Source organism: Triturus cristatus, chromosome 8 (assembly GCF_964204655.1).
Source record: "Triturus cristatus chromosome 8, aTriCri1.1, whole genome shotgun sequence".
Taxonomy (NCBI): Eukaryota; Metazoa; Chordata; class Amphibia; order Caudata; family Salamandridae; genus Triturus; species Triturus cristatus.
In genome coordinates this window covers 1,481,679,874-1,481,706,525 of record NC_140591.1, presented here as the reverse complement: position 1 = coordinate 1,481,706,525, position 26,652 = coordinate 1,481,679,874, and the positions used below count along the sequence as shown (strand labels likewise).

General features: G+C 45.6%; 1 protein-coding gene across 1 annotated transcript in view; it reads right to left on the bottom strand.

The window, feature by feature from the left end:
• The window catches only part of PPME1 (protein phosphatase methylesterase 1), a 252,908-nt gene that overhangs the window by 168,594 nt on the left and 57,662 nt on the right, over positions 1 to 26,652 (bottom strand). The window contains exon 8 of the mRNA XM_085623336.1: positions 24,729 to 24,794. Within this exon, the coding sequence (XP_085479462.1) occupies positions 24,729 to 24,794 (66 nt within the window). The remainder of the gene's footprint in view (positions 1 to 24,728; positions 24,795 to 26,652) is intronic.

Genomic DNA, 26,652 nt, shown 5'->3' with positions numbered 1-26,652 from the left:
GTGAACTGCAACTGGTAGAGCCTCGACTTCTCTTCTTCTGAGTATGGGCACTTTCAGTATCAGTGTGCTTGTTTTGTTGAAGACTATCTTTATTTCTTGTGTTTGCATTTTCCTAGTGTATTATTTTATTTGCCCCATTTTGCACCATTTGTAATAGGCTAGGCTTGTATGTGTCCAGGTGCTCCTCAAAACAAGACAGACTGGAACGTGTAGAAAGGTGTGAGGGTCGTAGGAAGGCGTGATTTAGAAGATCATTTGCTTTGGCATGGACCTGAAGCTCAGGGGTGGGGGGTTGGTGGGGGAGGGAGGTACACGTGTGGTCACACGTTCGTTATTTACCTTTTTAGTGTGGATAGAAACGCATTTTGTATTCTGGTGAGAGGTCTCAGCCCACTTGTCCTTATTATGAATTAAAGATCACAATAGAACCCTGTGCTGGAAATTGGCACTGCAGGAGTACATCAAGCCAGGCAGCGTGGTTTACTATCCATTGCAGAGGCAGCTCTTAAAATGTGATTTGAAGGAGAGGAGGGTGGAGGAGGGTAGCGGAGGACGAGTTTCCTCATGAGAACAACAGGGGCTGGAAACCGGCTGACGAGGAGAGTCCTATAACAGCAACCAGTTCCTTCTGAGCTCGCGCTGTGTCTGCCTCCCCGGTGTAGGCCTGCGCGTGATGGTTCAGATAATGAAAGCTCGTGGGGAGGGAGAGCCCAGAGGCTTCTGCCCCTCACAGGCCACCCCATTCAGGGGCAAATAGCTGAATGGGCCAGGCCTGCGCACTCAAAGGATGGCCAGGCCACTCGGACATGCTTAGAACTGCACCGAGGACCGGACGGTGTAAATGCACCCAGGCTGCCCAGAGCAGAGCGAGGGCGCGCAGAGAGTGTCTCACGAGATGCACGAGGCTGTCTGGGCATATTGGTGTGTGTAGGAGGTGCCGCCCGGGCAGCGGTGTGTGTGGGCGTTACACGACTCATACAGATTAAGAACGATGGGCCACTGCCCACAGATTTCAGAGTCATCCTGTTGCTTTTGAGGAGAGCGGAAGGTTCTTTTTTGCTGTGGTTTTACATTGGTATATAATACTTTAGGTATTCACGAGGTGAGCACAGAGGAACAAGCCCGGGAGTTGTGTGTGCGCGCACTAAACAGGAAAAAAAAAAAAACACAAAAAAAAAAAACACGCTACTGCAAAAGTGAAAGCAGCTCCAGTGCCACGTCTGGCGAGTGGTGTGCGATGTGCGCGCACCATGATGAGACAGGAAAGCCAGATGGCGCCTCTGCTCGTGCCTGTGCGCGTAACCCCACACTCTATGCCAGACAAAAAGCTTTGGTCGGCTTTTTAAAGCCCACTCACTGAATGTCTCGCCAGAGCAGCACATGCGCTGGCTCAAGCGAGACCTAAAAAAGCACTTCATCTCCCAGTGCGTATAAAATAAATATGTCCTCCTTGAGGTATGTCTGAAAGTTGGAAGAATAGGAACAGCTTACTGATTGCTAACTTGAGATCGAACAGGGTGGGACTGGTTGAAGATTGAGAAGTGGGTGGGCAGCCAGGTACTTGTTACTTGAGGCAGTGTTGTGGGGCATACAGGCTCAGGCAAAATATGGGACGGATCTGTCCTAGTGGAGGATGTCTTGGGGGGCCCACATGCATGCGTGGCGGGTACTCCATGAGGGTGGGAGCTCACCAGGGGCTTAGGTAGGGGTCTCCTGGTTGAGCGTTCCAGTTGGGGTTGGCAAAGCCGGGGGTGGTTGAGCCTCCTCGGTCTGTTGCCGGGAGCGTTGAAGTGTGGCCCAGTTTGTGGAAGTGAGATGCTGGCACACTCCTCGTAGTTGATCGCTTCCTCCTCTGCTGTACCCCACTTATTGATGGCTCCCGTCCGGGCCGCCAGCGGGGGCCCCAAGGCAGCTTGTCAGAGCACTGCGATTCCCTGTTTCGCCAGAAGGAGGGCCAGTGACGCAAACCGCGTCCGGACTTTGCACAGTTTCCAGCGCCAGAACACTCCCAGTACACAGGCCTCCCATGTGGTAATGTCAGTGAGCTCCGTGATCTCTGTAGTGTGCTGTGAATTGTGTGCCAATAGGGTTGTATGGTAGGGCAGTTCCAGAACATATGCTGAAATGTTGCACTCGAGGCCTGGCAACGGGGACAGGAGAACTGTGTTTTCAGTTAGAAGAGTTCGAGGTGTGCTAGTGTTAAGTATGCACGGTGCAGAATGTAAAATTCTATTTCACTAAACAGCGAGTTTTGGGATACCTTTTTTGGCTACTCTAGGGCGAGCTCCCATTTCTTGACGTACAGTGGCTGCTTGGCTTTAGAAGCAGTCATAGCACCAAAACAGCCCTGATAAAATTCATCAACGAGATCCATGCAATAGTGGATGGCAGGGGAAGCACGGCTCTGGTGCTCCTTGATTTAATCAGCAGCGTTTGACACAGTCGATCATAATATACTGATCGACTGTCTCCAGGCAGTCGGTATCAAGGGCTCTGCCCTGAAACTTCTAGGATCCTTCCTCTTTGGCAGGAAACAGACGGTGGCTCTGGACTCCTTAGTATTCGATCCTTTTTGCCTGCCTTGCGGTGTCCCACAGGAGTCCGCCCTGAGCCCCACCTTGTTTAAATTTTTTGGGTGAAACCCCAGGCAGCTTTGATTAGATCAGCTATACTCAAAGTGCGGCCCTCTTGACCTTTACATGGGACCCCCTTGTGAACAGTAGCACGAGCTGCTGTCTACTTGCTGAGATTCTTTTTTAAATAAATAAATGGGCAAGCATTTATTTGCAGGTTATTAAACTTATGAAGTGACTACGTGGTGTCCTGCACCACTTCACTTTAGTTAACCTGCAAATAAATGCTTGTGCGCTTATTTAACAATTTGCGCTAGCCATGTCCTCTGCTAAAAATCTTTCTGGCGTATATTTTAATCACTTTATGTCAGCCACTGGTCACTGGATGAGTCAAATTGTCCTAAACGTATCTAAGGGAAAACAGAAGTCATCCTGTTTGGGACTAATCCGTTCCTTTGGACCCCGACTTGGTGGCCTCAGGAATTGGGTGCCCTTCCCATCTCAGTAAATAAGGGATAGCCCTGCGGTCTCATTCCTTGACGGATATCACTGCTGTTTCCTTCCTCGCTGAGCACTGCGTGTGTATGTGGTATTTTGAGGGATAGTGCTGCGGTTTGTCCTTGCACATCACTGTGTGTGTATCTTGAGGGATAGCGCTGCTGTCTCTGTTCTCAAACATCACTGTGTGTATTTTGAGGGATAGCGCTGCTGTGTCCGTCCTCGCATAGCACTGCGTGTGTATAAACCTTTTGCACTTTATCAACATCACTTATTAATATGACGCACTTGGCTGAAAAACAACAGTACGATAAAATGTAATCTTGAAAAAGACGGAAACACAGTAAGCAGCTGATAATAAAAAAAAAATGTATTTCTGTCTAGAATGCACAGCGCCATCTCCACCCACCACTGAGAGGAGGGAGCAAGAAAGCTCGAGAAAAAAGGACGGGCAAGCAGCGGCTTAGACAAAAAAAAATTGCCCATTTGAGCACTGTGTGTATGTGGTATCACGAGGGATAGCGCTGTTGTCTCCGTCCTTGCACATCACTCTGTGTGTGTGTGTGTGTATGTTGAGGGATAGCGCTGCTGTCTCCGTTCTCGCACATCACTGTGCGTATCTTGAGTGATAGCGCTGCTGTCTCCGTCCTCGCAGAGGACTGTATGTGTATTTCGAGAGATGGCACTGCTGTCTTTTTTTTTTTTTTTTTTAAAAGAAGGTCCTCATTCTCCCATTTAACTTGTTGGCAATACTCTCTTTCCCTTCGTGAAAGCCAGACGGGAAAAGAGTCATTCCACACAAGAAATCTAGCTGCTTCCACTCCAACCCTTCTTAAGTATGACATACAGAAGAAGGGGACCAAGACCGACAGCTATTTATTGGCTTAATCATTGGACCCCATTCCTCGGACACCAGTCCACCAACATATCCCAGACTTTCCTCCGACTTCTTGGATCACATGCCATGTCCTGTTGACTGATATATATAATTTTGATTTCCAGGCTCTGCATATCTCTTCTTCCCAATAAGAAAACATAAAATATTAATCTTGCCACTCTCTTTTTTAAAGAAACAGAATTATCATGGATTCCAAAAAATATAAGTGACGGGGTTACTTTTATCTGAATTCCAGTTACTTCCGACAAGAATTCACATAAGTCTGACCAGTAATTAGCAATCTCTGGGCAAGTTAAAAACATATGATAATCATCTGCTAGGGGATCTTGGCACCTTGAACACATACTGATTTCCGGTAGTTTTTGTAAGTTTTACTGGGGACCAATATGCTCAATATAAGTTAAAAAGATGATTACGTTTTAAAAAGGCCGGGTTTAACTACCTCTCGCAGTAATGCAAATGAGGTCATCCAAGTCTCAGTTAGATTTAGATTAGCGACATCATGACTCCAAATCTTTTGAATATCCTGGTCAGTGTCATCTTCCGCTTCAATGAGAATTCAATACCAGAGAGCAATTTCTCTTTTAATACCGCCAGGTTTCATCGCTTGAATTAACCAGGAATCATCCATCTGTTCCACCCAATTTTGCCTGTCCTCCCAAGCAGAGAGTTGATAAAATTTAAATCTGGTTAATTGTCCCCGAGTACATGCTTTCAAAGTCTCCCAAGTAACTAGATCCATTCCCATTCTCAGATCACCCCATCTTGAGATACCCGCTTGCTTCGATGGTAAACTAAACCTATCATCCAAGCAAACAGGGGTGCCAACAGGGGTGCCGGGGGGAACCCCATATTGGAGCATGATCTGAATAATAAGATATTCCAAGATTTTTCCGGATAAACACCCAATTCTTCACTGACTGCAGTAAGATCTTCAATCGAAGTTTTAACATTTTTTTAGAGTCACCGAACTTAAACAGGAATTGCCCTTGTTCTTCACCTAGATCACTTAACATTGCCCCATATAACTGACCTAATGCAGAATCATCTGGTCTGTTTAACAACATCCTAAAGTTTTTAAAGTGGAAGACATGTAAATATAGCTAGAAATCCGGTAGAGCCAATCCCCCCCTTCTCCAACTTTCACCTTAACCTCTTCCAAGATATACGGGAGCCCTTCGAGGCCCAAATAAAACTACAGATCTTACCCTGTAATTTTTCAATTTCATCTTTATCAAATGGAAGGGGTATCGTGTTAAAGAGAAAGGTAACCTTTGGAAGTACGATCATTTTAATCAAGTTGACCCTACCATGTAAATTGAGAGGGAGTTTTGCCCATCTTATCAATAATTTACCTACTTCCTGGCTAATCCTCCTCCAATTAACCCCTGTGACATACAGTAACTTCTGAGTAATTGTGATACCTAGGTATCTAATTTGGTGTTTTGCCCCAGAGGTCGGAGAAGGTTGGTTCCAACTCCATGATTTCAGTTTTATCTCGGTTTACACTATAACCCGAGACCTTCCCGAATAATTCTGCCTTAGTCATCAGACTAGGTATAGCCTCCTTAGGATTAGTAGTATACAAGATAAGATCATCAGCATATAAAGCTAGTTTAACCTCCAAATCTTTATATCTAAAAGGAAAAATGGAAATTTCTTGTCTAATAAGGGCTGCAAGAGGTTCAAAATAGTTATTAAATAAAGGGGGACAACGGGCATCCCCGTCTGGTTCCTCGCTTTATATTAAACCATTCCGTTAACTCCCCATTTACTAAGACTCTGGCTCTAGGAGCACTATATAATGACTGAACAGCTTTTATTAAATTCTCGGGAAAGCAGAAAGTTCTCAAAGTCTCCCAAAGATAAGGCCAGTGGACCTGATCAAACGCCTTAGCGGCGTCGACTGCCACTGCTGTCACAGGGAGATTTAAAGATTCAGCCAGATCAATTACGCTGAGCATTGTAAAAGTCAATTCATTAAGTTACCTTCCGGGAACAAAGCCCCTCTGATCCTTATGAACTACACTCGTAATTATCTTTGCAACCCTAGCTGCCAATATCCCTGTGAACACTTTATAATCTACGTTCAACAAGGATATGGGCCTATAGGACTCCGCAAGTAACGGATCCTTATTTGGTTTTAAAATTAAAACAATCGTTGCCTCAGACCAAGATGTCGGAGGATCCTCCCCTTCCCTCAAGATAGCATTAAAAAGCTTTTTAATCATAGGTATTATACTAACCTCGAGGGAAGAGTACATTTCTATTGGGAGGCCGTCTGGCCCGGCGGCCTTCCCTCTTGCCATCCGTCTCATTTGTACCCTAATCTCCTCTTCACTAATCTCTAAAGCAAGGGAGTCTTTTTGACGTACACTCAATGGAGAGAGTTCAAGTTTTTCTAAAAATTGCTCTATTTTTACCAACCCTGGAGTAATATCATCTTTGTATAACTTGGCCATATAAGTAAGTATTTCAGCCCTGATTTGTATATTAGTGTCAACTATTTGACCAGTTGCACACTTGTTAGGCTGCTTATTTGATTTTGGACTTTATCCTTTTTAACTTTCCAGACAAGAAGCCTGCCACTCTTCTCACCATATGAAAAATTCTGGAGTTTACTAACCCTCCATCTATCTAGTAAGATTTTATCCAGGAGACCCCGGTATTCTTGTTGAAGGTATTCTAACTCCTTAGTAATAAGAGAAACTTTACTAGGAGATTCTAAGGAGGCCCTTTGGAGTTCCAACTCCTTCGTTTGAATGTTTTCCAGAAGATTATTCTCTCGCACCCTAGAACTACGATTTTTAACCAACATAATAGAAGTGCCTAGGGCTCTCAAAAAAGACTTAAAGGCATCCCAAATTACCTGAATTTTAGCTGAATCATTATTTTTAAAGACAATCAGAGCCTCCTCATGCATCTTAAATTGAACATCTTCATCTAATAAAATAGTCCGATCAAGGGTCCATCTTATTATAGCCTTCTTTTCCCAAATTTTCAAAGAAAGACGAACCGAAGAATGGTCTGAGAGAGTGGCAGGAAAATGTTTAACCTTTTCAACTCCCTCAAGTAAAGATCGATCTATTAAAAAGTAATCAATGCAGGAATGGTGTCCATATTTCTTACTAAAAAAAGTATATCCTTTCTTATCCCCCATCCTTAGTCTCCATATGTCTACTAAGTTTAATTCCTGGATCATGGTTTTGAGTATTGCCTTTGATTTTAAGGGAGTGACGTATTTTACTTTAGATGTTCTATCCAAATCAGGTCTTTGAATTAAGTTAAAATCCCCGCCGATTATCACTGGACTATTAATTGACACCAAGGCGGCCTCCAATTTACTTAGCGCATCTGGGTTATACTGGTTAGGACAATAGTAACTGACACACTAATGCCTTATTTTTTATCTTAATATTAACCAATATCCACCTCCCAGATGTATGCGTATGATGACTTTCAAATTTGATACCACACCCTGATCTTATAATGACGGCTACTCCTTTTGTGATCCCTCTCTGATTAGAGGAAACAACATCCTGGACCCAAGCCCATCTTTTAAACATAGTTAGACATTCGGTATTCTCTAAATGGGTCTCTAAAGAGGGGAGTTTTCTCCCAGAGAGGAAAAGATATTTGCTCGGATGGCACTGCTGTCTTATTCCTCGCAGAGCATTGCATGTGTATGTGGTATCTTAAGGGATAGTGCTGCTGTCTCCTTCAGTTGGAGCACTGCATGTGTATGTGGTTTCTCAAGGGATAGCGCTGCTGTCTTATTCCTCACAGAGCATGTTGTGTTGTTTACATGGTATCTCGAGGGATAACGCTGCTGTCTCATTCCTCGCTGAGCACTGCGTGTATTTGGTATCTCGAGGGATAGCGCTGTTGTCTCTGTCCTCGCACATCATTGTGTGTGCATTTTGAAGGATAGCGCTGCTGTCTCCGTCCTTGTACAGCAATGCGCGTGTATCAAGGCTGAAACATTTTGCACTTTATTTCAAAATATTTTTATTGAAATTCTCTGAGTGCAACAAAAAGCATTACATGTGCGACAATTCTCAGTGACATCACCCACCCAGAAATACAATTAGTTCATAAAAACTACAATTGACCCTCAAGGACAGGTGGATGAGCTTATAATGTATGATGCAGTTTCATTAGGACATGTCGCATTCCTTGAAGGTAAGCTAGCGACCCGCTACCCTCCCCAGAGATTAACATGAAAAGGAAACTTAACAAACCTTAACAAACATAAAAAAGAAAAGGATACTTCTACCCAAGATGTCATGGTGCAAAATAAAAGAAAGCGAAGAAAAATGGGCGTGAGGTGTGGGGTACGAAATCTACGCCCCGATGATCAGCGCAGTAATTATACCCCTCGATGCTGGTAGGCAGTTCGATTAGGAATAGGTGGAGAGCCCTAAATCGTGGATTGCAAGCTGTCAAAGGGAGCCCTCAGAGAGCTGACCAATGGTGACCAGATGTAATCAAAACCCTTCCTGGAATCCTCAACAATATCAGTCATTCGTTCTAGCGCCAGAGCCTGCCACAGTCGAGCGTGCCACTGGGTTAGGGACGGGACCTCTATTTTCTTCCAGGCCGCTGCTACTACCATTTTGGCGGCCCCCAAGCAGAGCCACAACACGGATTTATCGCTCTGCGTCTGTCTTTTCAGGAGTGGGTCCCGGACCCCCAGTAGGACCTGTTCCATAGAGTGGGAAATGGGGTAGCCTAAGATAAGTTTGATTTGGGACAGGATCTCCTTCCAAAAGGGCTTGATGACAGGGCAGTCCTACCAAATGTGTCTGAAGTCGCCTAAGAGCCCGCATCCCCTTCAGCACCTATCAGAGGTCCCCGGGAAGATCATGTGTAGTTTCTGAGGATACAAATACCAATCGTACATTATTTTTTAGTGTGCCTACCTGAGATACATGGAACGATTGAACTTCACTAGGTCTCTATGCAATTGTTTCCATTTCTTGTCCTCCATAGGGGCCTCCATCAAATTATTCCAAAAGTGTTTGACACGCGGCGTTACCCTCAACGCTTGAATAAGAGCATATAAGGAGGAAATACTCCCCTTGGAAGTGGACCCTGACTGAGCGAACCTTTCGAGAGGAAGCAGCTCCCTTGTAGCGGCCTGCCGCACCAGGGGCTGCCAAGCCTCAAAGGAACCCTCCTGTAAAGCAGGGGGGAACGCTGCGTTGAAGTGTATAGGCGTGTAGGGAGATGGAAAGGTCGTAAGCTGTAGTTTGGAGGTGAGAGAATCCCAGACCCAGAGTGTGGTGGAGGTGGGGGTGCTAATATAGGCATTGAGTGGTCTATCCCGTTTCGGTTTCCATAGGAGATCCCATATAGTACGCCCAGTTATCGGTCGGTCTATGTGGAGCCAGTGCTTCTCTGAGGCCCTCAGTGACCATTCCGTAATCACTCGCAATTGCGCTGCTCTAAAGTAAGATTGGAAGTCCGGTAGCGCTAGACCGCCTTCCTTGCGTGGTCTAATGAGCAAGTTATTTCCTTGCCAAATAAATTTGGTCAGCATGATTCGCAATTCTCTAAATATTCCCTTCTCCACTGGAATAGAAGCCCCTGGAAAAAAAGTAAACGAGGGAGAACATTCATCTTCACGGCATTAATCCTTCCTAACTAAGTGATGTAAGCCGCGCCCCAGTTGCCCAAATCACTCTTCAATTGACGTAGGAGGGAAGTTCGCCAAATATAAGTCTTGCACCCGTGGGGTAAGCTTGACTCCCAAATAGGTAATTTCCTTGGTGGGGCATCGGAAATGTGACATCCGTGCGATCCTCCGCCAATCGTCCTTGGGTATTGTTAGGTTGAGAAGGAAGAATTTGGTCAGGTTTACCCTAAAACCTGCCACCCCTTCAAACGTCTGCAGTTCCGACTGGATGGCCGGAAGAGAAACCGGGGGGTCCGTCACCGGGAGAAGAACATCATCTGCAAACAACGAAAGCTTATGATCATCCGTGCCAAAACGCATACCCTGAATCTCCCCGTTACCCCTAATCCTATGTGCCAGAGGTTCAATGCTCAAGGCAAAGAGGAGAGGGGATAGGAGACATCCCTGGCGCGTCCCTAGAGTCAAGAGAAAGAGGGAGGACGCCACTCCATTGACAAGAACCCGCGAGCTAGGAGAGTGATAGATAGCGCAAATCATTACAATAAAGGTGTCACTAAAGCCAAATCTCTGAAGAACTTTAAATTAGAAGGACCATTCCACGCGGTCAAAGGCTTTCTACGCATCTAGCGAGAGAAGCGCTGGGGGAATATTCTTCTTGTGGGCCTTATCAATAATATGGATGATTCGCCTTAGGTTATCGTGCGTTTGCCTCCCCTTGATGAACCCAGATTGGTCTGGGTTTATGAGAGCGGGCAAGATAGATTCGAGACACGTAGCCAGGATTTTGGAGTAAATCTTGGTATCAAGATTGAGCAGAGCGATCGGGCGGTAGGAAGAGCAGTGGGCCGGGTCCTTGCAAGGTTTGAGAAGTACTGCCACTATTGCTTCACCCATCGAAGGAGTGACCATACGTGAGGCAGTGATGGAATTAAATAAGGTAGTCAGGAAAGGGGACAAGCTCCGGTGCAAAAGTGCGATAGAAGTGGGCTGAGAATCCGTCTGGACCAGGAGCCTTCTGGAGTTAAGGAGTCAATCGCCTTCTGCACTTCTTCGGCGGAGATAGGTTGCGACAATTTTTCATTGGCATGTGCCCCTACCTGAGGGAGGTCTAGAGTGTCCAGGTAACCCGCAGGGTTGATCAACCCCGAGGATTCCGAGGTATAAAGGGCTCTATAAAAGTCCTCAAAGGCCCTAGCCTTACCCTCCTCCGATCTGTGAGAGGTGCCCTGTTCATCTACTATGTGTTTGATATATTCTCGCTCCTGCTTGGCTCGTATCTGGCGTGCCAAAAGGGTGCCCACCTTATTGCCACTCTCATAGTTCTTGGAGTTTAGCCGTAAAATAGATTTTTCAGCCCGATTAGTGTAAATGGCCTTCAACTTCCCTTTTAGAGCTGTAACTTTCCAAAGGGTCAGCGCAGAAGGATGAGATTTATGTGCCTGTTCCGAAGACTTCAGTTCATTTTCTATTTGAAGACGCTCCGCACATTGCTGAGAACGTAACGTTGAGGCCATTTCAATACATTTGCTACGTATTACAGGCTTAAGGGCGTCCCAAGTAGTGGAGAGCGAGGTGTCCTCAGGGTCGTTCAGCTCGAGATACCCTTTAATAGACCGCCTAAATTGGTCCCTGAGGAGTCTATCCCTATATAAAAAGTGTAGAAAGTACCACCGGGCATGTTTAGAGCGTGGGTTTGGCCAAGTAATCGTCATCTCTAAGGGGGCGTGGTCCTATAAACAGATTGGATGAAACTGTGTCTGTAAAACAGATGGCATCAGGGACTGGCTCTCCGTCCATACCTGGTACTGAAGATCACACTGTGTCCTGGAGTCTGTGGTCTCCTTCTGGAGCTTTCGTTGATTTCCTGCTCACTCTGCACCAATGTCCGCCTGTGCGTCGGTCCAAGCGGCCTTCCCCTTCGCGATCCGAAGAGGTTGTCGGGAATTCCAGGCCCAGCAGGGCTACTGCTTCCGACAGATCCACACAGTGCAGTCGTTTAGTTTACCACAGGAAGGCAATCCCAAAGGGATAAGTCGAGCGGTACCTGACATTTTTCTCTCGAAGGAATTCAGTGACGGGTCGGAACTGCTGACGTCACATGAGAGTAGCTGTACGTGGTGTTTTGGAAGGTAATTGTATCGGAGGCCCTAGCTTTTTGCAGGACTAGTTTTATTTTAAGGGAGCTGAACTTCGCCAGAACATCACGTGGACGACGATTCTCCCCTGGAAGATGCGGGCCAACCCTATGTACTCTCCAGCCGAACCTCCGGTTCGTCCTCTCCAAGGGTAGTGGAGAAGAGGCCCCACCATGAACGACTCCAAGTCGTGACCTTTGCAGTCCTGCTCCAGTCCGCGGACTCTTCTATTGTTGCGACGGGACGATTTTCCAAGTCTTCGCATTTAAGGAGTGAGTCGTGTAATTGCTTGTGTAGGTCAGCCATGCTGTCCTCCAGGACTTTAATTTTCCCCGTAATCTCCTGTTGCACTTCCAGGTCAAGAGTGTGTGCGCCTATGGAGTCCTCATCGGCTTGGATCGACACCAATTTCTCACGTATTTCCACTCGGAAAGCTTTGAAGGAGGAGTCCATGTCCGCCTTAATGTCTGCCCGTAGCTCAGTGCGGAATTCCTGCTTGAAATCGCGCAGGGAGGACAAGAGATCATCGCGGGTCAAAGCCATAGTCACACCCTCCTCCGTCGGTCCCCTTCCAACCAATGTGAATTATTGGAAACCCTGTTATTGGGGTTCTTCTTGGGTGGCATAGGGGGGCCCTCCGCTCGGTCAGCGCTTGGCTGCCCCTCGTAAGCGTGGAATCTGTACCCTCCCAATCTTCGCCAACAGAGGCCTCCGCACTTGCTCCTCAGTTCCAGATGGCGAGGCGAATCCGCTCACAGCGCAATGCCGATCACCCCACCCAAGACAGCAGGGTCACGGGACGCGTACTCCTGGTGCTTTTCTTTGCACTCTGGTATAGCCCTCCTCTCAGGAAATGCAGCTCTGCCTGCAGGCCCCTCGCAGCGATCACAATCCAATAAGGGGAGGCCTCCCGCCAGCCATGCTAGGGACAGGCAACTTCTGCTACGCAGTTTCAGCGTGGGTCGCGGAGTCCCCCTGCCTGGCTTCCTTGCTTAATGTCAGCCCCACATTGATCGCACCCACGAAGGGAGAGGGGCGCTCTCCCCCCTCCCCTGGCACATACCCAGAGTGTTGCCAAGAGCCCAGGGGGTGTCACAACTCACTTAGTCCATAGGGGGTCGGCCCCACCGGGTCCAGCGCCGTGTGGGAATCCAGAAGGCACGTTGCTGGCTGGGATATCTGCTTTTGCCTGGGGCGATCAGCACCAACCGAGGCTCTAAGGGCAGTCGCCCGCTACGCGGACATCGCATTCGCCCGCCATCTTGAGTCACTTCACAGCCGGCCCCGGGTGGACCCACCAGGCTCTCCGATCGTCGCCGGGGGGTTTCAAAGGGCCAAGAAATGTGGGCATGCCACCCCCGCCGGCGGCAAATATTACGATGTGCCAATCACAGCCGGCCGCCGCAGGGGCCCATCAACTCCGTGTTCACAGTTTCAGTGCCCGGTGGCCCGCCATTTTCTTCGCAACCACCGTGCCTCCTGCACCCCTGGAGCTCCGTCAGACGACCTCCGGGACCCCCAACACCGCGATCCATCCCGCCGCGAGCTGGGCTCCGGCCGCATCAAAGAGCAGTGCTCGCCAGGTCGAGTAGATGCCTGTCTGCTCGTTGTTCAATAGGGCCTGAAACTGAGCCAATCGAGATTAGTTGGCTGCCCCCCCCCCCCCTCTCTAAATAAGAGTGCTCACAGAATACCATAAATAACTGTAAGAGTACATGTAACAGGGGCAGTCCTCATGGGTAGGTTACAAAAGACCAAAAGGAAGGACTCTAAAGCATCTTGACCAAACAAAAGCAGGCATTTAGGAAGAGCAGTAACAGGAACCAATGAAACAAGCATTTGCAATGCAATAGGTCTCGCATTTACGTGAGATTGAGCTATTAGCATTGTAAATAATATTGCCTTTTATTTGTCTTTTGATTTTTAAAACATAGATAAAAGGCGTTGTCATATACAATGTTAATAGCTTAAACTCACAATTGCGAGACCTATTGCATTGCAAATGCTTGTTGTACATTTAAGGCACCCCAAAGGTAGGCCCAACATACCCCAATGGGAAGGGCGCAGTGTGTTTGAAAGGTAGGACACGCACTGGTGTGTTTATAGGTCCTATTAATGAAATCCTGCCAATTTTGTTTTTCACCGTTGGAAAGCCTGTCTCTCCCATAGCATATCATTGGAGATGCTGAGCATTGTATTGGATTGTCAATGCATTTAAATGGCGTTTACTACCCTTAATGAGGAGTCTAAGCGCTTTTTTTGGCGAGTAGCACGCTACTGCGGAACCCATAAAGGAGTAGTGGTGAAGTAGTAAAGTGAAATATGAAAGTAATTAGAATGGTGGATATGTTAGTCAGTTATTTGGCTTGAGAAGGACAGCGGAGGGATAGAAGAGGGAAAAAGGTTTGCATTTATATAGCGCTTGCTACCCCTGATGGGATGTTAGAGCGTTTTTTCAGCGAGTAGCACGCTACTCCAGAAAGCATAAATGATTAGTGGTGAATTAGTATAGTGAAATATAAAAGTTATTAGAGTGGTGGATATGCTAGTCAGTTATTTGGATTGAAAGGATAGTGGAGGGATAGAAGAGAGAAGGATTTAGAATTGTTTTTCTGGATGTCATAGCAGTAGGAGGAGGCTTGAGATGAGTGAAAGGGATGTGGAGGGGGAAGAGTCAAACGGAAGGGTTTAGAGAAGCTTGTTTTGGGGGATCAGAATAGTAAAAGAAGTGTGAGATGATGCAAGGAGGGGTAGAGTAGGCAAGAGTCTAGAAATTGTTATTTTGGGGATCATAGTCATGGTATGGGGTTTAGAATGAATGAGAGAGTAAAGGTAGAGGATATATTGATAGAGGTATAGGGTGAGGAATAGGGTAGTACATTGGAAAGAGTAGTAGAAAGAGGCTTGAGATGAGTCAGAGTTGAGGTAGAGGATATATTGAGAGACGTATAGGGTGAGAAATAGGGTAGTGCATTGGCTATGCTGAATTAGAAGAGAACTAATAAATTTAAAGACCCATAAGTACATGGAAGGTATGGAGATGCATAAAGGTAGTAAGCATATGTAGATTAAAGATGCTTCAAATACACTCTGGCTTTAAAGTGTTGCAGTACTTAAAATTAATTGTATTTGTTTATATAAAGATACATCTTTTTTTGTAATTCAATAGTGAAGCAATTGTAGATAAACAGTTATAAAAGATTTCCTTATTATTCAGTCACTTATATAAATGTTAAAAACATAGGCTAGTATCAGTAATATGTACATTTGTTTTGCAGAACTAATTAATATCTATTTAAAACAATTATTCTACATGTTTATACAAAACAATACACATATATAGGTACATATCTATAGTACAAATAAATGCTCAAGTACGGAGGGATATGCTATCCATTTCTGTTAGGGTATGTTGCTTATGTGGGGAAGAGTAGTTTTCTGAAGACAAGGTGGTTATCCATGGATCTTTGATGGACGGAGCGCTGAAACTTTTCAGGCACTCACACCTAGTCACAGATCTGGGATGAATGCACTCACCCCTAGTCACAGATCTGGGTTGAATCCATCATTGTTCTTTAGCTCACTTACCCACCTTAGTTCAGACCCAGCTATATGCAAATCAGTCTTGCCCGAACTGCCAAGCCGGGTCTTCCCTGAACCAGAAGCAAGCATCCTGGGACCTGTTTCGGCAGCCCTCATCAGCCAGGCTAGCTTGAATCCAGTGGCGAAGTGAGCAAGGGACCCACGTCTGGGCATACCCTGCCAACTTAGGACGAACAAAGAAAACACAAGTAGTTGATGGACGGACCACTGAAACTTTTCAGACACTCGCCCATAGTCACAGATCGGAGTTGAATCCATCATCGTTCTTTAGCTCACTTCGCCACCTCAGTTCAGACCCAGCTATATGCAAATCAGTGTTGACCCTGTGCCTCATGGGAACAGTCCAGCCCGAACTGTCAAGCCAGGTCTTCCCTGAACGGGAAAACAAGCATTTGGGACCGGTTTCAGGGTAACACCCCTCATCAGCCACGTTAGCCGAAACGCGATTAGATCATATGCATAAGCAACATATTTGATTGGATGCTAATCATATGCTAAATCCAAATATTAGATTAGATGTAAAAGCCACAGATGTGATGTAAAATTATAATCAGGGAAGGAAATGTACCAAAAGGTTGGACATACAAATGTATAAAAAAAAGTTTAAGAGGATAATGTGGTGCCTTGTTACTCTTGTTTGATGCTCAACAACAAAGAGAAACAATTATATGGAAAATATTACTTTTGATATGAATACTGAAGACCCGTTTTGGAATTCCTCTATGTGTTTTAAGAAATGTGGATTTGAGGCATTTGTATGAATGATGGATTGAATGAGGAGAAAGTGGTAGATGAATGAAGATGGGAAGCGGTGGTTTTTAAGGAAGTCACATTTTTAGGTCTCCCCTGAGACAGCGCTTTAGCGCTGCTCTGGCGAGACTTGTAGTATAAGCGACTTTTGGAAGTGGAAACGAGTGCATTTCAGGCCGCCAACTACAGTGCATGTGCTCCGGGCGCGCGCACCATTTGGCAGCCTGAAAGCATTCGTTTGCCGCACGGCCGCCCGCGAAAAGTGCTCACCATTTGCCAGCCTGCATTGCCTCTCTCCCCTACCCCCTCCCTTATCCCACTTCCTGCTTGTTTTTTATTGCGATTCTTGCAGGCTGGGCTCCTGCAGCCAGTCAGATTAAGAAGGGACCCTTAGCTGCTAATCCACAACTGCCCTCGACCTCCTGCCCCCACACGCACCACCACCCTCTTTCTTGCCTTTCCCTCAGGCAGATCCATATTCTAAGAAATATCGCAGGCATACCCACACGAGTGCACTAATACTTAAAATACACGCCAAAAACCCAACCCAATTACACCCCCCTCTCCCCCCACCTTGCACTAACAAACACCAGAACTCGCGCTTCTCTCCCCCACCCACCCCCACCCCCACCCCCACCATCGCCATCGCCATCGCGTCTCGCGCGTCCAATGCCTGTTCCTATTTCTTTCTGCTACTTTTATCCACCCTCGAGAACGCCTCTATTCTGAGTGTTGTGCCCCGTTTTGTTACTGCCGCTCCCCCGCCCCCATTGGCGCCTGCCTGTCCCTTCCTATCCCTGGTCCCCTTCGCTGTTTGTACCCAGGCTGAGCACCGCTCTCTTCTGGCGCCCCTTCTCTCGCCCCCTTGTTTTTTACTACCCCATAATCTGTCCTGTTCGCCTGTCTCTCCCTTGTCCCTCCGTCATATGCACCCCTCGCTCCCCGTGGCCCCATCTCTGCTCCAGACAGCTCACCGTGACTGCTGAAGCCGTAGCACCCCCTCCTCACCCCGCAGCCGACTCTAGGCGCCATTCGCATGACGAGCGCATTCACCGCTATTCCCACAAAGTATTTCTGGGATCGCGTATCTCAGGATTCATTGTAATTAAAAATAAGCTGCAGGACAATGGCGCCGTGGCAAGGTGCGCGCCTTCCCCAGCGCTATTTGTTAAAGTCCTGCATTTAAAGTCTCAGGGAGGAATAAGGCTACAACTTAATTAGCGGCTTGCCGCTGCTGTGGCAACGGCGGGGCCCGTCAGTAGAGGCGCGTAATTAAAGTCGGGATATCAAATGATGCTTTGTGGAGGAGGATACATGGCCGTCCTACGTTAAGACATTTCATGAAGTCTGGCACGAGACATCTTGTACGGCAGGCGATCACCGAGCTACGTGATCCTTCATGCCAGGACAGCCACAGCTGACGTGCGGGAGTGAGGGGAACCCTCGCCAACATGTCCACTCACCACAGGCACAGTGACACTAGAAACATAAACCGGCTCATTTACCATCGTGTAACTAAACTGTCTTGGAGAAACGGTACTTGTTTTAAAAAGTCACAAACGTTACAGGAACAAAACGTTTTCAAAACGCATTTTAAGCATTTTTTTTTGTTTTCGGACAATGTTTGTCGGTGCTATGCATTTGGTGCTTAATTTTGTGTCATTTTATTTAACAAATCAACAAAAGTCACGTGGAGGTTGCGGCCTGGAAATGCTGTGGCGCGCACGCGCACGCGCCGCACTCTTCTTCTACTGGCACACACATTCAGCTCACCGTCCTGCACACCCCCTCACCCCCATATGCTCTGTCGACAAAGTCCCTCCCACCCTTCCTTTCATCTCCCCTTTTGCTTGTACTTTTAGCGTGAGTATTCACAGCCCTGAAGGCACTGGAGTGATTTACAGGAGCCCGTGCGTTTTTTTTTGCGTACAATTAAAAAGACAGTACTTTAAATAAATACGAATACAGTTTACTTCTAAGTCACTGCAGTGATTTACGTGACCCAGTGTCACACTGTGCGTTTTTTTCTCAAAAGAAAAAAGAGTTTACAATACAAATACACTTTACTTACAAGTCACAAACCTCACATGAAACGTGAATGAAAAATACTTTCAAAACACACAGACTGCACACTCACACCACGCGCACACACACACAGCTCCCACCCTTACACACTGCACTACACATATTAGGCCCCTCGCACACACACACCACACACTGCCCCCCTCGCACACAGCCCACACACTGCTCCCTCTCACAAACACTACACAAACACTACACACACAGACCACACACACTGCCCCCCTCTCACACAGACCACACACACTGCCCCCCCCTCTCACACAGACCACACACACTGCCCCCTCACACTCTGCACCCCCCCCACACACTCTGCCCCCTATTTTGTACGATGTCAGTAGGTGCATTTTCACTTTTTTTAAAAAGTCACTAACGTTACAGGAACAAAACGTTTTCAAAACGCATTTTAAGCATTTTTTTGTTTTCGGACAATGTTTGTCGGTGCTATGCATTTGGTGCTTAATTTTGTGTAATTTTATTTAACAAATCAACAAAATTCACGTGGAGGTTGCGGCCTGGAAATGCTGTGGCGCGCACGCGCCGCACTCTCCTTCTCTGGCACACACATTCAGCTCACCGTCCTGCACACCCCCTCACCCCCATATGCTCTGTCGACAAAGTCCCTCCCACCCTTCCTTTCATCTCCCCTTTTGTTTTTACTTTTAGCGTGAGTATTCACAGCCCTGAAGGCACTGGAGTGATTTACATGAGCCCGTGTGTTTTTTTTGCGTACAATTAAAAAGACAGTACTTTAAATAAATACGAATACAGTTAGTTTACTTCTAAGTCACTGCAGTGATTTACGTGACCCAGTGTCACACTGTGCGTTTTTTTCTCAAAAGAAAAAAGAGTTTACAATACAAATACACTTTACTTACAAGTCACAAACCTCACATGAAACGTGAATGAAAAATACTTTCAAAACACAGACTGCACACTCACACCACGCACACACACACACACAGCTCCCACCCTTACACACTGCACTACACATATTAGACCCCACAAAATGCCAACTCACACACTGCCCTAGCAAACATTAGCCCCCTCAAACTCTGCACCCCCTCAAATATATAAGAATAGAGTTTACTTCAAAGGCACTGCAGTCATTTACGTGAGCCAGTGTCAGTATTGGAAAAAAATACACAATCTAATACAGCCTTTACAGAAAATAGAAATACAGTTTACTGACAAGTCAATAAACAACCAACTGCCCCCTCTCACACAGACCACACACACTGCCCCCTCTCACACAGACCACACACTGCCCCCTCTCACACAGACCAAACACTGCCCCCCTCTCAAACAGACCAAACACTGCCACCTCACACATACCACTCACACTTACCCCTCCACAAAGACCACTCACACTTACCCCTCCACATACACCACTCACACTGACCCTACACACATTAGACCCCAGAAAATGCCACCTCACACACTGCCCTACACACATTAGCCACCACACTGCTATCTATCTTTCTATCGCCCTCACTCTATCGCCCTCACTCCATCTATCTATCTATTGCCATAACTATCTAACTATCTATCTTATCGCCCACACTCTATCTATTTATCGCCAACGCTCTATCGCCCTCTAGCTATCTATCTATCACCATCACTCTAAATAGTTATCTATCACACAAAATCTATCTATCACCCTCACACTATCTATCTATCGCACTCACGCGATCTATCTATCGCCATCACTCTATCACACTCACTCTATCTAGATATCAACCTCACTCTATCTATATAGATATCGATCTATCTATCGCCCTCACTCTATCGCCCTCTAGCTATCTATCGCCCTCCATCGCCCTCACTATCTATCTATCTATCGCCCTCCCTCACTCTATCGCCCTCCCTCACTCTATCGCCCTCCCTCACTCTATCGCCCTCCCTCTCTCTATCTATCAATCGCCCTTCCTCTATCTTTCGCCCTCACTCTATCGCCCTCCCTCTATCTATCGCCCTCCCTCTATCTATCTATCGCCCTCCCTCTATATATCTATCGCCCTCCCTCTATCTATCTATCGCCCTCCCTCTATCTATCTATCGCCCTCCCTCTATCTATCGCCCTCCCTCTATCTATCTATCGCCCTCCCTCTATATATCTATCGCCCTCCCTCTATCTATCTATCGCCCTCCCTCTATCTATCGCCCTCCCTCTATCTATCTATCGCACTCAATCTATCTATCACATCACCACAGCATCACTCAGCACCACCACAGCATCACTCAGGGGCACAACAACATCACTATGCGCTACCACAGCATCACTGAATGCCACAGCATCACTGAATGCCACAGCATCACTCGTCGCCACCACAGCATCACTCGTCGCCACCACAGCATCACTCGTCGCCGCCACAGCATCACTCGTCGCCGCCACAGCATCAATCTGTGCAACCATTCAACAACAACTGGTTCAAATATGTTCTCTCAATGTTTCAAGCTTTATTACAAATGTCACAAAAAGATGTTAATATTTCACTTCTGTTCTTGGATTTGTCACAATAAAATACACTAAACATAATCTTCACAAAAGTTATTTACAAAAGTTTAAGCTATTGCCATTATAAATTACAATAACTTTTATTTAAGTATTAATTATTTAAAAAAATTAAAAGCCATTGTTATTTGTAATATCAATACATCTAAGTCACGTAAATACAACACATATTGCCTTACAAATGTCACATTTGCGAAAGTTAAAACTATTGGAATTGTAAATGACAAAGCTATTAATTTAGCTATTTTCAAAACCAACACAAATACAAAATTTGGCATTTACAATACCAATAGCTCAAACTTTCCTAATGCGAGACCTATTGCATTGCAAATGCTTGTTTGTTGTTGTGAACGCTAACACACAAGAGTATGCTCAGTAAATAGAATAACAGACAAGAGTATGCTGGGCGTACATGGTAATACATAAGGTAAACAAACTAACAGGAGGTCACTGGAATTATGCAGTTCTGCAGCAGCATTTTCAGCATAATTACGGGGTTGCCGAATTTCCAAATACTCCATGATCTGCTAAACAATATGCAGATTTTAAGAAAAAAAAATGTGCTTCTGGTGCAAACAGATCAAAAGTTACTAAAAACTGCGTGACGTAGAAGGCCATTCACTAAGGTTGACTGGTTACCTTTCAGTAGCTTATTGGTGTATTTGATTGTTTAAGGTGGCACTAATGAGTTGAAAGATTTTACCACACAGTGTTAAAATGTGTAAAAATGGCCAAATAATGAAGTAATAGAATTACAAAATATGCGACATATGCCGTCATTGTGTGACTTTTCTTGCCACATAATTTAGTAATCTGTGCTTTATAATTGGTCCTTCCCTCCCACAGTATTCCAGTGGCCCTGGCTAACACTGGAGTATACTCGGGAGGGGGGGGGGGGGGAGGGGGGGGGAATAACATAGGTCCTTGCCCCTTTCCAAATATCTTTCTTGTTCCTATGTGAACAAATTCAAGGACCTTTTTTGGGCAACATCTTGGAGTGACGTTTATTTTTATATATTGAAGTTCCCTAATATGAGAACGCAGCCCTTCTCCTCCGCAAGGGTCAGCGCCCTAGCATGCCCACTTTGTGAAAACGTAATCATGTTCTCCTGTGCCGCATCATATGCACGAGGGAGCCGAGGTCGCCCTGTCTGCCTTCCCGCTCGTGACACACCGTTTCAAGAGGCTCGGGCGCTACATTGTATAATCGGATTTAGGCGGGGTCTTGAAGCCCCTGGAGTGAGTGATGATCGAGAGGCGCATAATGAATTCAACGTCACGGTGCCCAGATATGAATGCTAGTGACGTAAAATCAGACAGATGAGGAGGAGGAGTCTCTTCTATTACCTTATGGCTAACGATGTTTATAAGTGGTTGCAAAAATCTGTTTCATCTGGAGTGCGCCTGAAATAAAAATATGGTCTACAATTTTGTACAAGTAAAATGCACTATATTTATGCAGTGTACTTATAAGGAAAACACAGAGCAACTATATGTGCACTTCCTGGACTACTGATCTGCCGAACCAGGTGTCATTGAAGAGCGCACATTAATTTATGATGAGCTATCGTGGGACTATGGGCAGCTAAAGGAGGTTTTCTTTCCCCAAATTCAAGGTACTGGTTTTGTCGACATCGGAAGGATGAACGGCTGTTTGGACCCGCCGTGATAAGAAGCAGCGATGCGCTACATATCGCTTAATTAATAGGACACCCGGGAGCTACTGAAAAATCTTCACAATGCAGAGTTGTTGTTTTTCATTGAAGTTTCTGGTTGTGGCCAGTGGGTGGTTTAAACAGTTGACTGTACTACATCGGTTAATAGGTAGCTGTTATTGTACATATATTGAGCTTTCCGTTTGCCGGGTAGTCGTCTTTTGCGGCTTTAAATAAAACAGGCTTTTGCGCCAGAGGTCCGTTGGCCACAGTTTATAATTCCACATTTAAATGGTGTAGTTTTAAAATACAATTTGTCGATTAAGTTGTTCTTTCTTTGCCCTGCATTAACCCAGTCTTGTATGCTTCATAGGTCGATAAAAACATATTTAATAACTGCACCAATTGACTAAGCACCCAGAGACGGCAGTGTTCGTTCTGTGTGCTATAACATATTAGAGATTAAGAAAGACGATATTGGTAGGATAAAAATCAGTCGTATTAAAACAAAAAAGAAGAACCGAAGGCTGCGGAAGTAAAGTTTTAAGTTTAAATGTCTAATTCTTCAATAGAAAGAAGAGCACCTCCACCGCAGCGTGATCTTTCATACAGAACACATGGAAAGATGACCTCCTATAAATTCATGAATTTCTTTGAATTACAATTGTTTAATACATATTTAAGTTGTGGGAGCTCGCGTGTCCTTCGAGTGGGAATTAAAGGGGAAGTCGTTCGCTAGTTTTAAAGCAATGTCTGCAGAGAGTTTTGTAGGCGCGGTATAGGGTTGGAGTCTCCTATCCAAAATCACTCAGCCCTTCATCCGCTGCACGACTGATGAAATTAGTAACACGTAGATGAGGAATCTTACTAAGGCCTCAGATAAGATTCATATTAAATCTAGTGCTGTAACCGAGAGCCGGCTCAGTAAATGAACACACGTGTGTTGTGGGCAGACCTTGAGATGCCCACCACCGATGCCCCCTATACTTCGAAAGTTGTGTTAACCCACTCACCACTTGCTGTATCAGTCCATAAGCCCCCCGCCCCTCCCTAGAGAAGGTCTGTCAGTGATTACTGGCTACATTACTGTGACATCGCCCCACACCTGTGGCGGAGGCTGGGGTTCCTAGAGCCGCAATTCCCTCGTGTGTGGGTGCTATGGAGGTCCGCTCCCGTGGTCAGCTCCGCAGCACAGACCCCAGACTCTGCTTGGTGAACTCGGGGAGCGCTCAAAAATGAGAGGATGTCGCGGCACACCGCCATCTTCCTTTTAAGATTGTGAGTTCTGATCTTATCCAAATTGTCGAGGCTGTTCAACCAGTTAGATTTCAACAAGTTCCATGCATGCCAATGGGCAAGTATATCCGATGCCCCTCCATTGAAAATGTAAAAAGGCCCATGTAAAGTGCTCTGATACCTTCGGGTCGTGTTCGCGCTATATAAAACAGCAGCCCACCTCTCTTGCCTTCTTTCATTTAGTTGCTTCGCCGTAAAATGGATCCAAAAAAGCAGAAGCCCGCGAGTGATGTGCGCGCGCGCCACAGCGAGCCGTGGTATCAATTATCGCGCCCGTGTCTGGGCACAATAATTGAAACCACATGGCCTATTGGTGTCTATTATGCGCACCAAGCGCATAATAGACACCAATAGGCCATGGGCGGAGCAATGCGCCTGCCTTTGGCCAATTGCGTGCAGTCTTTTATAAAAAGACGCACGCAAGGGCCAATCGCGTAGCACAAAAGGAATCGCACACGCACGAGTGTGTGGAATTCCTAGGTAAGCTTAGATTCCCTGTTTTTCACCTACTAAATGTCTCACGCTGCGCGATCACTGCAGGGCAGTGCACCGCTAGGCGCGAGACCTAAAAAATGTGAGGATCCCAAACTTCACATTGCAGATACAACATGTCTCGAAAACAGCACATGGACTGCGTAGGCAAGACCTAAAATGAACTTAAGCAATTAATCAATGCAAAATACATCATTAATAATAATGAAATACTTATCTACCTCTTCTAAATGAACCACATACAAAATTGGATGTACAAACTATGCTACAGAAAACTACAAAATTGCCTTTCAAATAAAACTGAACAACATCAACTTTATGGACTGGAACCCAATAACAGTGGAATAAAAACATGAATTGAAAATCAGTAAGAAGTTCAGGCTGTCGGGGCAAATCATAACAAAAAGACCAAGAACAGAAAGGTTAGCTGGAGTGAACTGTTTAAAGTGTTTTGGTGCCTGGTGCTTAAAAGTGGATCACCTCTTTAATACCCCAGCTCTACCTAACAATGTGCTTAATTGACAGACATAACCCTAAATAAATGTTGTTCTTAGTTCCTTTTGTTCCTTTTTGCTAACACGTTAAATAGAACTTACTGTTTTACTTGTCCACCCATCGAAACTCTAGCAGATTCAAGATTTCTTATTTGGCCACTTTTTACACTAAAAAAAGAGAGAAAAGGGAACATTTCAGATGGCTTAGGGTGGTATATAGACACTAGTTTAACCTCCTAATGTAGTGAAATTTCCTTTCGCAATTCAAATAAAGAAAAGGCCAATGACTGGCACGCTTAACGTATCATATTCCTAGAATTAGACCAGATTCCATCCAGGTTTGTGAGATACCCTTACTCTATCTGACAGACGAATACATTTTGTTCGCTCAATTTTTCATGCTCACTACCACAGCAAAAGAACAAGGATATAAAATAAAAGGTGACCAGCAAAAAAGGAGGAAGGTTTTCAGATTGGTTCCTACATTGTGCCAGGTATGTATTGCCACCAAGAACCGCAATAGGCCAACCTCTTGGTTGCTGAAAATGCTCCCACAATCCTCTCAGGTCTCAGTACATCTCACAGGGGCATCTCCAAAAACTAGTTGGCGCACACTCAGCATTCTCAGCAACCTTGGATGCAATTCGTTTTTTTGATTTCTACTGTTGAAGGATAAAATCCAGAATCACGGGTCTAGAGATGAACACTATCTGAACAAACTCTGGTGAAAAACTACAGCTAATACTCAAGTAAGCGCAAACTATGTACAGCATTTATCATAATGCTAAGGGGCAAACTTTGCTGTGATGTGAGGCCGTTTGTTCCCATCCCCTTTCTATTCCCCAACACAGTCTAACCAAACTAAACCTTAGATTGAACCTTGTACCACAATCCAACAACTATGCTTTTAAAAATACATTTACCACTCTAGAATACAAAAGACGGACCAAAACCTATTGGTCCACTTGAATGCCAGTTTGGCTCACAGAGCACGTGCACCTTGCCTTTACGAACACTTTAATTTCTTAACACTTTCATACACTCCTGGTATGCCTTAAAAGTACTTTGAAGGTTCGAGTTATGATTAACTGTAGACAGTTAATATAAATACCTATAGACTGTAAGGGGAATATAAATAGCTTATTACGGATGCCTTTCACAAGAACATGAAAATCCATCTTTTCAATTGATTCGACCTTTGACCAAATCTTCCACTAACCCAAAGGAGGATGTTACTTTGTCCGGCCACCATCTTGAGGGTGTGCTATACCAGTTATAGGTAGCTCACATATACATGTTCATTGTGCATGGCATTGCCACCATTTAGTTGTGGCTTACACTGTGTAGGTAATTAAATAAGTAGCTTGAGGTAGTCAGCCTGGATTGCCATGCAGTGCCACTGCTGTTGAAATAGGGAGCAGGGAGAATGCAGTGGCAAGGCGTAGGATCCCATAATTTGGCAGTGAGAGGCAGACAAAAAACAATAAGGCAGCTCTGGGCTAACTTTATCTCCTGCTACGACCAGTGCCAGCGAGTAGGAGGCTGCTGAGACAGGGTAAGGGTCTTCATCACACTAAATAGTAACTGTGCTAAGAAGGCTTCAGTGAGGGGAGAGGCTCCTCCATCGCTGGTGGGAAGAAATACCAAAGCTGAAGTACGCTTGGCTTCCCAACTACCAGGATCACAGGACTCTCACTTTGACTCCTGACTAAGGAAAGCACAAAAAAGGGCCTGCAATACATTCAGGCTTGTGGTGAGGCAAAAGTTTGGAAATTTATAGTGCTGTTTGTTCTTTTCTAAAGAAGAATGTAGACCGCGCTTCAGCTTTGCATTTTTAAAGCTGCTACTCGCCAAAAAAGTGCTTTAACACCCCATCAGGGGTAACAAGTGCTATACAAAGTGCAAACCTTTTCCCCTCTTCTATACCTCCATGACCCTACTCACTAAAAATAACTAACATATCCACCACTCAAATTACTTTCATGTTTCACCATACTAATTCAACATTAATCCTTATGGGTTCCAG